Genomic DNA, 14,447 nt, shown 5'->3' with positions numbered 1-14,447 from the left:
AAACACCAGCCTTGTCCAATTGCATGGCTAATTGAAAATTCCCATAGGCATCACTTTGGAATAGGGTGGCCATCATAGAGGATATTCTGGTTTTCTGCTACTCTGTCCTCTGTCTGCTATTGATACAAAACCGGATGCCTTTATGTCCTCTTTTTTTCTCTTCCAGAAGAAGAGGAAAATAGAGGACATAAAGGTGTCCGGTTTTGTATCAATAGAGGACAGAGGACAACTGGACTGTTCTCTATGATGGCCACCCTACTTTAGAATGTGATAGGAAACCTTGACCAAGGGAAGGCCAAATTACACTTTAACCTCACAATGTTAAATTTTTACTTGATATCTCCAGTTGGGGGACACTGCCATTTCCCACATGCTTCAGAAGGAAAGTGGATAGAGCTGATCATCTAACAGAATGAAATAGTAATGTTAGTAATCAGATCAATTTACTTCTGATAGTTACCTCTGATAGTTCAATTAAGTATTTTATATTTATTTTGCACAGGCACAAGGGACTATAGAAAGACCAAAGCAGTAGTAAATCCTGTATCCTAATGTCTATTCTTTTTTCTATACTTCTACACTTTATCTTTAAGAGGCTACTGGATAGGCACCTGGCTGGGGTCTTATGACCCCTGCCACCCCCAGTGCTCCTTCCTGCCCATGGCAGGGGGTCGGACTAGATCTGTCTAGGTCCCTTCCAACCCATTGATTCTATGATTCTAATTTAATAATCAAACTAATTATAAATAATAAAACATATAATAAAAAAATAGCAGATTACTGAGGCATTTTTTTAATAATGTAAGGTCTTTACCAACATTGCATAATTGATCCTCAGAACAGCTTAGGTAAATCACATTCTTTTAGTTTATTGACGGAGACTATGAAGCAGAGAAGTCAGTGAAATGAAAAAATCCATAAAGAGAGACAGTAGCAGAGTTAGGATGGGGATGTATGGGTAGGCAGTTCCCAGTTGATGCTTAATGGGTGTATCTACACAAGATGCTTTACTGCACAGTGGTCGTAGCTACACGAGACACTTTAGAGACACTTTACTGTGCAGTAGGCTAATTACTGCACAGTATGCATCCATGCATGTCTACACGTGCAGTTGCTTACTGTACAGTAATTGGCTCTAATCATGAGTAAATTTGCTATCTGAAAATGCAAGTAGCAAATGTTTTTGAGATTAGTAATTGCAAAGTAGTGCATGTGTAGACACCTGACTGGGAGCAAACGTGTTTCTGGTCAGCCAGGCAACTGGGGGCAGAAGATTGCTCCCTGCCCCCAGAGGCTGCCTGCTGCTGAGGTGGGCTTCACCACTAAAGCCTGGGTGGGGACAATGTCCCTCTGCCCTGGCAGCAGGGAGCTCTCAGAACTCCACTCCACTGTGATTGTGGGGCCAGGGCTGGGAGATCCTAATCTCTCAGCTTGAGTCCATGTTCATTGGGCCAAGGCTGGGAAATCCTGATCTCATGGTCATGGGACTCAGGCTGAAGGATCCTTATCTTCCAGCATGAGCGCCACAGTCACAGGACCTGGGCTGGGAAATCCTTATCTCCATGGTCGTGGGGCCCATGCTGGGACATTCCTCTCTCTCAGCCTAAGCTCTGCAGTTGCAGGATCCGAACTGGAAGATCCCTCTCTCCCAGCAGCAGCTCTGCAGTCATAGGGCCAGAGCTGAGAGAGAAAAGATTCTTCTCTCCTAGTGCCAGCTCAACAGTTGTGAAGCTGGCACTGGGAGAGAAGGATTTCCCAGCCTGGGTCCGACAACTGCGGGGCTTGAGCTGGGAGATATGGATCTCCCAGCACTGGCCCCACAACCATAGAGGTGGTGCTGGGAGATAAGGATCTCTCAGCCCCCACCACATGACCATGGAGCAGGGACCAGGAGCGGTCTGTTTCCAGGGCAGGGGGACATTGTCCTGGCCCGGGATTTGATGGCAGAATGCACCCTGGCAGGAGGCAGCTCCCGGGGTCAGGGACATCTGTCTCCTGCCCCCTGGGCTAGCACCCAGGGGGAGCCTAGAGCTCCTCCTGGCTGCTGCAGGTGCTGGTTGCAGGGCAGCAGAGAATGGGAGCAGTCTGCTGCCAAGAGCAGCAAATCTGCTCCTGCATCCCTGCACATGTAGACATGTGCCTGGGAGTTTTTAATTCTCTAGTAGTTTACTTGAGAGTAAACTGCTTCCAGATCAAGTGCATGTTTAGATGTGCCCAGTAAAGTGTCACTGTCTACATATGCACAACATTTATTGTACAGTAAATTAATCTACTGTGCAGCTAGCTACTGCCTGTAAATACAGGTAGTAAATTAACTGTGCAGTAGATATTGTGTAGTAGCACGTGGTTAGATGCTCACTTGGAGCCAAATTTCTTCCTGGTCAGCCCGAACACCAGCAGGCCACAGGGGATGGGGAATTTCCCTGGTCCTCACACTGCTCAGCTCCCAGCTCCCCACAGGAGCCTAGCAGCACTAGGATTTGGAAACTTTCTGCTTCCCCATGCAGCCAGGGGCTGGTTGGAAGCTGTTCCACTTCTTGGGTAGCTCCCGACAAGTCCCAGGCTGGGTGGGGATTTTCCCATGCAGCTGGGTGCTGGGCAGGAGCTGTACCATTTCTGGGGCAGGTCCTGGCCAGCCCTGGGTTTTTCAGGGAAATCTCTGCCCAGCCACAGGGTGGCCTGGAGCCGCCCCAGAAGCAGGGTAACTCCTGGCCAGGCCCTAGTTGCTTAGAGAAATCTCTATCCAGCCAGCTGCAGACTGCTCAAAGGAATTGATGTACATCCCAGGGATGGCTGGCAGCTGCTCCACAACTGAGCTCCCAGCCAGCCCTGGGCTGCTCAGGGAAATCCCCACCCAACTGTAGTCTGGCTGGGACCTGCCCCAGAAACAGGACAGCTCTTGAACAATCCCCAGCTGCATGGGGAAGCCCCCTTGGGCATGGAGTTTGTTTCCATATGCACAGGCTGGGAGAGCTCTGCAATGGCAGCTGTCTCCCAGCCCTGTGCACATCAGGATCCCTCCAGGTGTGCATGGGTCCAAGAGAGGTACCACTGCAGCTGCCAGAGTGCTTCTGGCCTCATGCACATCAGAAGCTCTCCCTGGCTGCTGCAGGGGGCCAGAGCAGGGTAGGAACAGCCAGGGTTCAAATTATGGGGGAGGTTGGGGGGGTGAACCCCCCCATAAGAGACAAGAGCCCCCCCATAATGGAAGAGAACACCCCTGCGGGCCGGTCAGCCTGCCCTGAGCCTTCAAAGCAGCCCAGGTGGTGGTGTCAGCAGCGGCTCCTTCTGACTGCCACTGCCATACTCCCCCAAGAGCTGAAGTGTAATTCAAACCCTAGGAGCACCCTGTACCAAGCTGCCCCAGTTGGAAGCAGATTTTCTCACAACAGGGAGCATGTATAGACATGCTCCCAGGGAAGGCTTACTGCACAGTATTTTACCACTGAATAAGCCTTTCTAGCATCAATAGCACATGTAGACATGCCCAATGTAAACTAAATGCTTTTATCCCTTATAACAATATTACTGATCAGGAAGCTAAACAAAAGTAGTCACACAGTAACTCATTAACTAAACCAAAAAAGTTCAAGCCTTCCTTCAAACCATACCTCAGAGAAACACTTCATAAACAAGCCCTGCATTTTGCAGCAAAAGGGCACAGATTCAAGATCTGTTGAAGCAAAGGACAGGGAGAGAAAATTCCAGAGTATCACAGTAGAAAACTTCCTTAATGGATCAAAAAAAAGTAGTGAAACAAAATATTTGGAATTTTGCTTTAAACTTTTAATTACAAGACCTTAAAATGAAAAGAAAAATGAAGGAAACATCATGATTCCCCTGGAGTGAAATTCCTCACCCTACATCTGACATACCTTATGTTCTGATGCACTCCAGTTCATGAGTGGTCCCATTAATTTCTGTGGACCTACCTGAGAAGTAAGATATTATTCATAGAAAAGAAGCAAAACAAAACTGGCCATAAATAATTAAATATTATGACAATTTTCTGGGTGGATATAAGGCACAAAAATTTTAAAGGCTTAAACAAGGACAATGAGGCAGGTTATGTACATCCTATTCCCAGCTCATTGATCTGACAAACATTGTAACAATAAATGATTTGGGACTTTGCCCAGTTGTACCAAAATGTGGTGGGGATTTTCCAAAATGAACATCCTTAATTTATTTGCATGAAATGAGAAATAAAAATAAAATGTTTGAGGTAAAATTAAATGTTTAATTGGAGAGGTTTTAACTTTTGAAGGTCAAATTCATTTGATTTATAAACAAAGCATGATTAAAATAAAACATTTCAGAAGTTCAGAATATTTTTTTTCTTTTTTGGCCAAAACAATTCAACAAATTAATTTAATGTTTGGGTGGCCTGAATTTGCATTTTTTTTCAGTGAACAAGAAACATTTTTCAGCCCAAGTATTTCACCCAGGTCTAATTATAAGCACTAGGCAACTTTTGCATATCTTGTACAAATGATATTTCGCATGTCCCTTACAATCAGCAGTGGAAAAGAACTTGCAGGTCATTTTATCCATTCTTCTGTTTCAGGTGTGTTTCTGGAATATATTTTCCTGCAAATCAACCATCGTAATTTCAAATATTTCAAATGGGTTTGCACTTCATGGTCTATAAGAGCTCTCTATAAAAAATATTTCATGAGACTTGCAGTTTCCCTTCTGCTAATGTATTCTGCTGCCCCTTTGTGCTGTTTTCCACGATTCATGTCCCCATATGATGTTAATGCCACTATTTTAACCCCCATACTTTACCTGACTATTATGGAATTTCTCCAAGCACTTTAAATAAACAAGCTTCTCCTACACTGAACAAAAGAACCTTTTAAAAATTATAAGGATAAATATTACAGCTGATATTTTATAAAGCATAAAATTACCTTTTGAACACTGCTGTTATCTACTTTTATATTGCTCTTTGGAAAGGACTGAGTTTTAAGTAGTATAGATGTGCACATTTTAAAGTGATTTCAAGGGCAATATCTAGGTGTATAGAGAGAGTCACATGCACTCAGCAGCATATTTGTGTGCGAGTACAAGTGGGATCTTCAACAGCTATGAATCAGTGCTGCTCTATTTACTAGCTGTTCGAATCTCTCCTAAAATACGTTTTGATATCTGTTTCTTGCCAAAGCCCAAAATGATTTTCATTAAAAACATGTAGGTGTGTTGAATCTGAGTAGTTTTGCAGAAAGGTTTCTGTTTTCAGTGAACTTCTGGCATAATACAAACCAGTTCACTTCGGCACACTTCGTTTCCTGCTAATTTTCATGGTGGTTTACTGGGGATCCTGGTTTCCAGGGTTAAGTGTCCCCTCAGCTGTCTTTTCTCACTTGCAGCATGGAGGCTTCTTTTATTTTGTTACTAACATGCTGTTGTTTCAACCCTGTCTTTCATATTGCAGTATGAGTGGGCACTGCTGGAGAGGTACTTGCCCAGGTAATTGCCCAGATCACCTTGGTTGGAGGTGGCTACTTTTGTCTAACTGGAATCTATAAGCTCTCATATTTCGCAGTTGTTGCACCTGACCTATATCTTTAGTCATAGTACTTCTAATTCAGCTGACTTCTACTACCCTAAAATAGCAAGATCAACATCATAAAGCAACTGGTTTTAATCCTAAAAACTAAGTTTCCTTCCATTGCAGTGGCAATAGACTGCAGGAAAGAATCCCAGTTTCCCCAACCCAAGGCCTTTTCTTCCATGCATGCCTATGAATTGATGAGACTCTCCAAAGAAACAATACATCTGAACTAATAATGTTTGTTTGAATTTGTTGAACAGAAAGGCAGGCAAAAATTCTTATTGTGGTGGCCTGGAGCCTCTCTTTCCTATTTTCGATTCCGACTCTGATTATATTTGGGAAGCGGCAACTATCTAATGGAGAAGTACAGTGCTGGGCCCTGTGGCCAGATGACTCCTATTGGATACCTTACATGACAGTGGTTGCTTTTCTGGTATATTTCATTCCTTTGATTATCATCAGGTAAGAGTCCTGGAGGGTGACGATACTTGATGGGTACTTGGTAGTAACAACTTGTCATTGTCACTTCAGTCTTTTAATTTACTACCCATTCATAAAGTTTAAGATAAAAGCTGCTTTGATATAAATTGGTACAGAGTAAGATTCTGTATTTCTTTGATTCATTCATTTGTCTCATATACAGAGCAGACCGATTACACTGGGTGATTTCCATGCAGTTTTAATAGTAAAAAGTGTTAATCTGAACAAGTATAGAATCCACAAGTGGATGTCTCTCCCAAGCTGCAGACTTCACAGACCTCATTATACCATACTGTCACTCATTTGACATTTTATTAAAAAAAACTCTCACACTTAATAAAAGAACAGAAACTTCATTTACTTCATTAATGTGACCTTGATGCCACCTGAGTTCTCAAGCTTCAGCATATTAACAAACTGGTTCTTAGCAGCAATCAGGAAGTCATTTTACTTGATGGTACTATACAACCAGGTGCATAATAGGGAAAGAGATATATAGGTTTTGTAGTATCTTTCATCTAGAGATCTCAAAGCATCTTTAAAAAGCAAATGTACATTAACAGGACCAAAGAATACTTCCACCCACTTTTCACTGGGGGAAAGGAGTCACCAAAAAGTTAAATATCTTGCCCAAAGTCAGACAGAAATTCTTAAGTAGAAACTGGAATGGGGTAGAGGTCACCAAATATCTCAAACTTTACAGAGGGGTGTAAAGAGAGAAACTTTTTATGGCTTTTTATGGTCTTCCATTAAACCATCTGTAAGTGGTCATTGCTAGACATTATACTGAACTACTTGAACCGTTAACCCATTTTTATTTAGCAAAAATAAATAGGAAGAATTCTGCTAGAAAATACATACTTTCTGGCCTTATATTAGGAAACCAGTTCACCCCTGTTGAACACTGTATCTTTCATATGCTCTAAATCCCTTAAATAATTCTCCCTCATATGTATATTAATTCCCTAATACAATGGTTATTATCCTTTTAAGGCTCAAGTTTTTAACTGTTGTCAATTAAGTCATTTAAAAAACTCACCTATTTATTACAGTGCTTACCTTCTTGCAAAAGATCAGGACAACAGGGGTGGGGAGTGGCCAAACAGGGAGAGTTTATCTGCTTAGGTCCTCATACCTCCTTTAAGGATTGCATGGCACCCCAAGATGCTGCAATATCATGGCTGAGAATTCCTACCTAATATATTAATACTACTAATTTTTCTCTGCAGGTAAATCAATGATTAAATTAACTGTATGGTGAATAGACATGGATGTTTATTTAGATGGTAAAGTTGTTCTTTACTAGCTGCTTAATTAATCACTGGCATCCATGCCACCAGGTGACAGCGGGCATGTTATACAAAAAACTTATCATGTCCAACAAGTCCCTTCAAACATGCCACCTACTAAAGCAGAAGCATCCATGTAGCACTGCACAGACAAAATAATGTTGCAGGAATAAAGGCACACAGCAGGGGTCCTGATCCTGCCCTGTGCAATGAGGAGAGGCTCAGACCCCAAATATATGTTTTACAGACTTATTCTTGTATCAAAAGTTTTATTTCTGATAAGCAATAGATGCCATATAGTGAACAGCAACAAGAAAATCAGAGACAGGGTTTTTCTTTTCTCCCCTATCACTGCAGGACTCAGTGGGCAGTTTTGCAGCAGTTCAAACTAGATCACCATAGAGGCCACTTCTGGCCTTAAAAGCTCTGTATTTTTCAAAATGGAACCAGTGACTGGCTATTGCTCAACCAGCTACAAACATCAAATGATTCAATGAAGTTGGCATTTTATTCGTACCATCTGGGATACAGAATAACTTATTTGTTACAGAAATAGATACGAATTTTCTGGTGTGTGAAATCTATGTATTTTGTTATATTGCTGTATTAGTTGTTTATCCCAGTTGGGAAACTCAGTGATAATCTCAGGGGTGAATTACCAAGTATTGAAGCAATCTGATGGAACAGGTGAATAGTTCAAAATAGGCTAGAAAATATTAAATCTAATGGAGTTTCCATTTCAAGGAAGGAAATGGATTTCAAGACAGATATAAAAGTCTGTAGAGTGAGGACAAATCTAAGGGCAAACTTAGCCAGTGAGGCAGTAGGCAGCAGCACTTTTGAACAATCTGCAACACTCAAATACACCATGGAGGCTGCCTCTTAAACTGGAAGCTGTGCATCTTTGATGTCCATAGAGTGCTTCAGACAAACTAGTTAACACTGCTGAATGATAGCATTAAATAGCTCAGCCCATGCTAATTACACCCCTTGTGGTGTCACATACAAGTAGCTAGAATATTTCTGTTTAAAGAGGCAGCCTCCCATGGATTATTTGAGGGTACTGCTGCTGGGCAAAGTTAATTTGTCATGTAAAAAGCTATGTCACCTGTTGGCCTAGACGTTAGAAACTGATTAAATGACTAGACTAGTAAGAGAAAGATGTAGAGAGAAGAAGCAGCTTTCAGTTTTGGTAGAGATTGGTCAAGGACTCAGAGAGTACATGGATTTGACTGGGAGCAGTTTACTCATTAATAAACTACTTGTGAGTAAACACTCCTGGACAGGCATCTACATGTGCAGGGAAGCGGGAGCAGATTTGCCTTTCCAAGCAGCAAACTGATCCCACTTCCTGAGGCCCCCTGCATCAGGCCTCTGCTGCCACCAGAGGGAGCTGGAGGCCATCTTTAAAAGGCAGCCCTCTCCCTGGCCAGCTGCTTTATTGGCCAGGAGCAGTGTGCACAGTGAGGAGGCAGGAACATGGCAACTCTCTTACTGTAGCCTCTGCCTCCCTGCATCATGGCTGCTCAAGCCTCTGCCCCTGGCAGTGATACTCAGTACCCTGGGCTCCTTCTGGCTCCCATGCTGGCCCTGCTGGCCTGCCACAGTAATCAATCACTAAGAGACCCATGGTAAACTGGGCCCTACTGGCTCCCCCCATGCAACAAACGCCTGGCTGGCCACACCGTGCCATCCCAGGCGTCCTGCCACCAGGTAGTTGCTGCCTGGACCTTGTCCTGTTGACTGGACCCCAGCAGGGATGCCAACCATATGCTTCTGGATGCACTTCCAGGGCTGTCCACACCCTCCTGGGTGTCCAGCCTTGCTTCCTCTGGGCCTGCCCAGCCAGCCAGAACTTGTGGCTGCATGTTGTCCAGGCCACCTGGGATGAAGAGCAGTGACTGGAGGCATTCTGGATGACCTAGAGCACCTTCCTGGACCTCCTGGAGCAGCTCTGCACTGAGTATCGCTGCCAGGGGCAGAGGCTTGAGCAGCCATGAAGCAGGGAGACAGAGCAGCAGGACATGGCCATGCGGCAGATCCTCCCCATGGATACACAACTGGCCATCACCTTGCTGAAGCTGGCCCTGCCCTCCAGCCTCCGCTACTTGGTGTGGGTAAGGTCACTGGCAGGGAAGCCATCCTGGAGATGTGTGGCACCCACCAAGATATGCTGGGGCACATGGTGTTCTGCATGCACAAGCCCCTGATGGTGGTGGTGGGGTTCTGCATGCTGAGGTTCCTCCAGTGCATTGGGGCCCTGGACAGGATCCACATCCCCACCATCTGCCCATCCCATGGTGACCGCCCTACTACAGCCAGTGGGGCTTCCACTCCACCATGCTCCAGGTCATTGCTGACCACTGTGGCACCTTTATGAATGCGAGTGCCATCTGAGTGGGCAGTGCCCATAATGCCTACATCTTCCAGAACTCCATCCTGCCAGCCCTGGTGCAGAGTGGGCACTTTGAGCTGAGGGTGCCCATCCTCCAGCTGAGTGCCACGGTGATCCTACTCCTTCTCATTGGGGACTCTACCTACCCACTCCTCCCCTGGCTCATGTGGCCCTACACCAGCCAGCTGGACCTCCACCAGGCCCACTATAACCAGTGCCTGGGTCAGACCCACACCCAGGTCACTGTCACAGCCTGCATGCTGCATAACATCTGTGAAGCCTCAGGGGAGCTCTTTCAGAAGGCCTGGGCAAAGGAAGCACAACAGGCAGAGGATACCTGGCAGTAGGAGTACCAGCTTCAGCAGCAGTGACAGCAGCAGACATCCCGCCCCCCCAGCCAAGGCCCTAGGTGAAGCACACACCTGCCAGTCAGGGCAAAGCACCGGGTGCAAGAGGTGCTGGCCTACCTACCTGCTCCTGCACTCCCTGCTGCAGCCCACCTGGACAGCCTCCCCACCACTGCCCACCCCCAGTGCCACACACTATGGGCAGTTCTTTGAAAAATACTTTATTACCCTCACACAGATCCTCCCTCCCCAACAAAAGACCCCTGTCCCCTCCACCACCAACTCCACCCACCACCAAAAAATATCTTCTTCCCCATATAAACCATTTACAATTGTGTTTTCTCTCCTGGGGTGGGGGTGGGGAGCAGGAGTGGGGTGCCTAGGGGCAGAGCCCAGGGACAGGCGGACAGCATCTTGGCCTCTGGCTGTTCTTCCATGGGTATGCAAACTGTAGCAAGCCTGGCAGGCAGGGAGCTTGCCCAGGGCGATGGCAGCTGCCAGTCTCCAGTGTGGGCAGCTCCCCTTCTGGCAGCCAGTGGCCAGGGACAGGGCCATTTTGTAGTCCTGGATCCTGCTCTGCAGCTGTGTGGAGCTGGGGCAAAAGGCAGGGCTGAGCCCAGCCCAGCCCAGGGGTGGGGCTGTGGCAGGGGCTCCCAGATGATGGAGATGGCACTGGACCTCTACCCAGGCCCACAAGAGGACCTATTTCTGGGCAGTGGGCAGCTGCCAGGGGGTAGGCAGGGCAGTAGGTGGCACAAAGGCAATGGCCAGGATCAGGATGGTGTCCAGCACCCAGCAGTCCTCCTCCATCACCTCCACTGTCCTGGTAACAAGCACAACCTGCTGCTCCACGGCCTCCGTATGATGCTTCTCCAGGGCCAGGATCTGTGCCTTAAACTCCCAGTCCGCCCGGTCCTGCACCTCCCAGTGCTGGTCCTATGCATCCTGGCAGTAGATGTCCTTGCCTACTCAGGCAAGGCTGGGTGAAGTTTTAGACCTAGGTACATCCTGAAACTTTTATCTTTGACAGACTCTAACTTTTATTTTTCTAATAACTTCTCTTTTTAAAGCTATTTCAGGCTCTCAGTTGCTTTGTGGAATATTTATTGCTGTCCCATCTGAGAGGTAGCCCGTTCCTTAGCCTTTGAGGGAAAGGAAAAGTTGAAGGAGGGTCCAAGACTAGGTGAAGTTCAGCTTCATGGTGAAAGGCTCAGATAAAGGAGTGAAACACTTTTTCAGAAGAAAAATTTTCTCTAGCAAGTCAAAGTGTTAACAATAGAATCTAATGTTTTGTACCTGATGTAGACAAGAGCAAGATTTCTTAACGTCTTTGAAAAGACAACAGCTAGGGAGCAGTCTGTACCTCTTCTTTGTTTACTTCATTTTCCTCTGGTACAAACATCCCAAGAGGATTTCTTCTTTGTCTCTGGGCTTCATTATTTGCAGAAAAGGAACCTTACTGTGATACCTTTCTTCACATAAATTAGAGGCAATTTGTACGGTCCTTGAAAGGAGCGCTGTACCTGTATGACTTACAGACAGTTCAATTTGGGAAAAGTGCAATCAGTCTTGCTAGTCTCCACCACAGCTGATGCTGGAAGCACATGAGCCTCTATTGTCTTTTTGTTTTATTATAATATAAGTAGAACCAGCTGCTTCTGATCTTCAGTTCCAGAAATGATAGCACTGTTTAGGTAAGTCAAAGGCTAATGAGTATTGTAATATCATGCTGTTGTGATGTTATGTCAGCAAGCGGCTTGATGTGCTTTCAGCTGCTTTGGCAAATAAACAGCATTCTTTAGTTTCTTATTCTTTAATCGTGGCTATCTGGTTCTACTGCTTCCAATCAAAACAGATTTTTCTCCATCAGAATGAAAAATGGCAAACCCTGTGACCTTTGGTGGCTGAAATCATCTGTTCCAGCGGAGCATCTGTCAGCTGACGATTTTAATGCTGGTTAAACTTAGCCTGAAATTGGTCTCCAGAGGAAAGCAATAACTTTTGTATTTTGCTCATAGCCACATTAACTTTGTTAAGCAATCCAGTCTCAGTGCCAGACTGCACAGCTGTCACAAATTAGCAAGATCATCATTTGTTCCCCTTTACAATAGTGAGAATCACAGAGGTGGAAAAATACCTTTCAGGTCATCCAATCAATCTTTCCTCCTTGGCAAGACGATTATTTCTTGTACACTGCTACATTTTTTAGAGAGAATCTAAGTTCAAAAACAAAAAAGGAGACAGGAGACAGATGTAACTGTTATCTATGTAAAGGTTTAATGTCTACCCATGATGATGATCATGTCTACCTATGATGGAGCTATGATACACTTCTTATTACAGAACAGCCATTCTCTTCTGTAGGACATGAGATCAGCATAGGTTGGCATTTACCTTAAAGTTTGTAGTCATAGACTTAGATGCATCTAGGCAGTCAAAAGTAGAGCGAAGGCAAGAAGAGTTCCAATATCCCTATATCTCTAGTTATGCTGTATTTGAACTACAGCATAACTACAGCATGTAAAAAAGGCTTCAGGTATGAGCTTGGTATGAGCTTAATCTATCCCTATTAAAGAGAACAGTTAAAAATGTAATCAACCACCCACATCTTGGTGATCAAACCAGCTATAGTATGCTGAGCTCTTAGAGCCTCACTGCATAATGAAGCCCTACCAGGATTCTCATACTAGGCTTTCCCCACTAGGGGAGTCAGCCTGAAGGCATTATCAGAGAACTTTTATGGTTTGGGGACAGGATTTCTTGGGACGGTCAGACATATGTGTTTCATCATACTTGCTAGCTCTCACACTGGGAATCAGCATCCTATTTTCAAACCCCTTATCTGCCTGATTAGAGCAGACTTTAACTCGGGTCTTTTCCCATCCTAAGGGAAAGTATTCACCACAAGGTTACTGGTTATTCTAAGGGAGAGGCCTCTCAGTCCTTTCTGCTGACTTTGTTCTCCTTGGGCAAATTATGAACTATTAATTGGGCGTGGAAAACATATTAATAAAATGTTAATTCAATATTAATAATATAAAAGGGGGAGACAATTTCAACACAACAGGGCTACTTCCTGTTATATCCAAGTGCTTGGTAGGTAGGGCATTCTCCTGGGACGTTGGAGATGAGGGTCCAGATTTCCACACTGACTGGCAGAATGGGGATTTGACAGTTGTCAAAGTTATTCTTCTTCACTCCCAAAGAAATGGCCTAGTCCAGGAGCGCTCAACGACCAGTCTGCAGGCTAGATCCAGCCCATGGCACTGGGTCATCCAGCCTGTGGGGCACCCAACAGGTCCATGAGGGGCCTGGGTCAAGCACGGGGCCAGCAGGGCTGGACGGAGCCCTGGAGTCCCAATCCCAGGCTGTAGGGCTGGTTGGAGATTAGGGGGTTGGGGGGCACAATCCCAATATGCAGGGCTGGAAGAAGGCAGAACAGGCCCCCAATCTTAGCACACAGGTCTAGACAGGGACAGTGCTTGACCCCCAGACCATGATCCCAGCAGACGGGGCCAGATGGAAGCAGCTATTAGCAACAGGGCCCAATCTTGACATGAAGGTCTGGGCTTGCAGGCCCTGGCTTGGTGCACAGGATCTCATCTCACCTGTGGACTGACCCTACACCACTCATCTGGCCCATGGGCCAAAAGGTGAAGCCACCTCATTATAAAACATACAAAGCACTGGTCTAGTCCGTTACTGTGCTATCATGTATTTTGGGATGCATCCTCATGTCCTTCTCCAGTATTCATGAAGACAATTGTTGATCTGGCTGGGGCACCTAACTGCAGCCCAGGCATTGTGTTGAAAAACTGGAGGTGGACATAAGTGCCCAAGTTCCTTTGGTGCCTGAGCCCTCTATCCCATTTCTCTCTTTAGCATTCCTAACTTAGGCATTTCTGCACTCAGCATGCTGGCTTTGGATCCCATTTCAAGATACATAACTCCTTCCTATGCATGCTACACGGAGCTTATAGTGTCTAATGTGAGGCTGTAATTCTAGTAGTGGGCCAAGTGCCCACTGCAGTTAAGGCACTGCAACAGTTAATTCCCTTTGTGGATCTAACCAAGAAAGTCTGTCAAAGCAGGGACTTATCCTCATATCTCCCATGCTGTAAGCTACCATCCTAACCCCCAAACCGTTCTTCTCAAATACATTCCATGATTCCACTTATGCTAACACATATATTTTTGAAACCTTCATTGACATTTCTCATAGCTAATTTTCATCAATACCTCATTAATTATCTAGTCTCCGCAGCCTTCGATAGGATTCTGTGATACCTTTGCAAGAAAGAACCCCCCCGCTTTTTTTTTTAAAGTTTCTTCCTCAACTTCAACAGCATTCTTTTCCTTCAGCTGGGGAGACATGACTA

The 14,447-nt window shown here is 45.3% G+C and overlaps 1 protein-coding gene across 4 annotated transcripts in view; it reads left to right on the top strand.

The window, feature by feature from the left end:
- NPSR1 (neuropeptide S receptor 1) overlaps positions 1–14,447 on the top strand; it is a 168,503-nt gene that overhangs the window by 128,060 nt on the left and 25,996 nt on the right. For all 4 annotated transcript variants that reach the window (XM_090050175.1, XM_090050174.1, XM_090050171.1 and 1 more), the window contains exon 5: positions 5,818–6,019. In XM_090050175.1, coding sequence (XP_089906301.1) covers positions 5,818–6,019 — 202 coding nt within the window. The remainder of the gene's footprint in view (positions 1–5,817; positions 6,020–14,447) is intronic.

Source organism: Crocodylus siamensis, chromosome 5 (genome assembly GCF_052110815.1).
Source record: "Crocodylus siamensis isolate JL-2025a chromosome 5, ASM5211081v1, whole genome shotgun sequence".
In the NCBI taxonomy this organism is placed as follows: domain Eukaryota; kingdom Metazoa; phylum Chordata; order Crocodylia; family Crocodylidae; genus Crocodylus; species Crocodylus siamensis.
The sequence above is the reverse complement of the archived record's forward strand: the minus strand, read 5'-3'. Positions and strand labels throughout refer to the sequence as shown.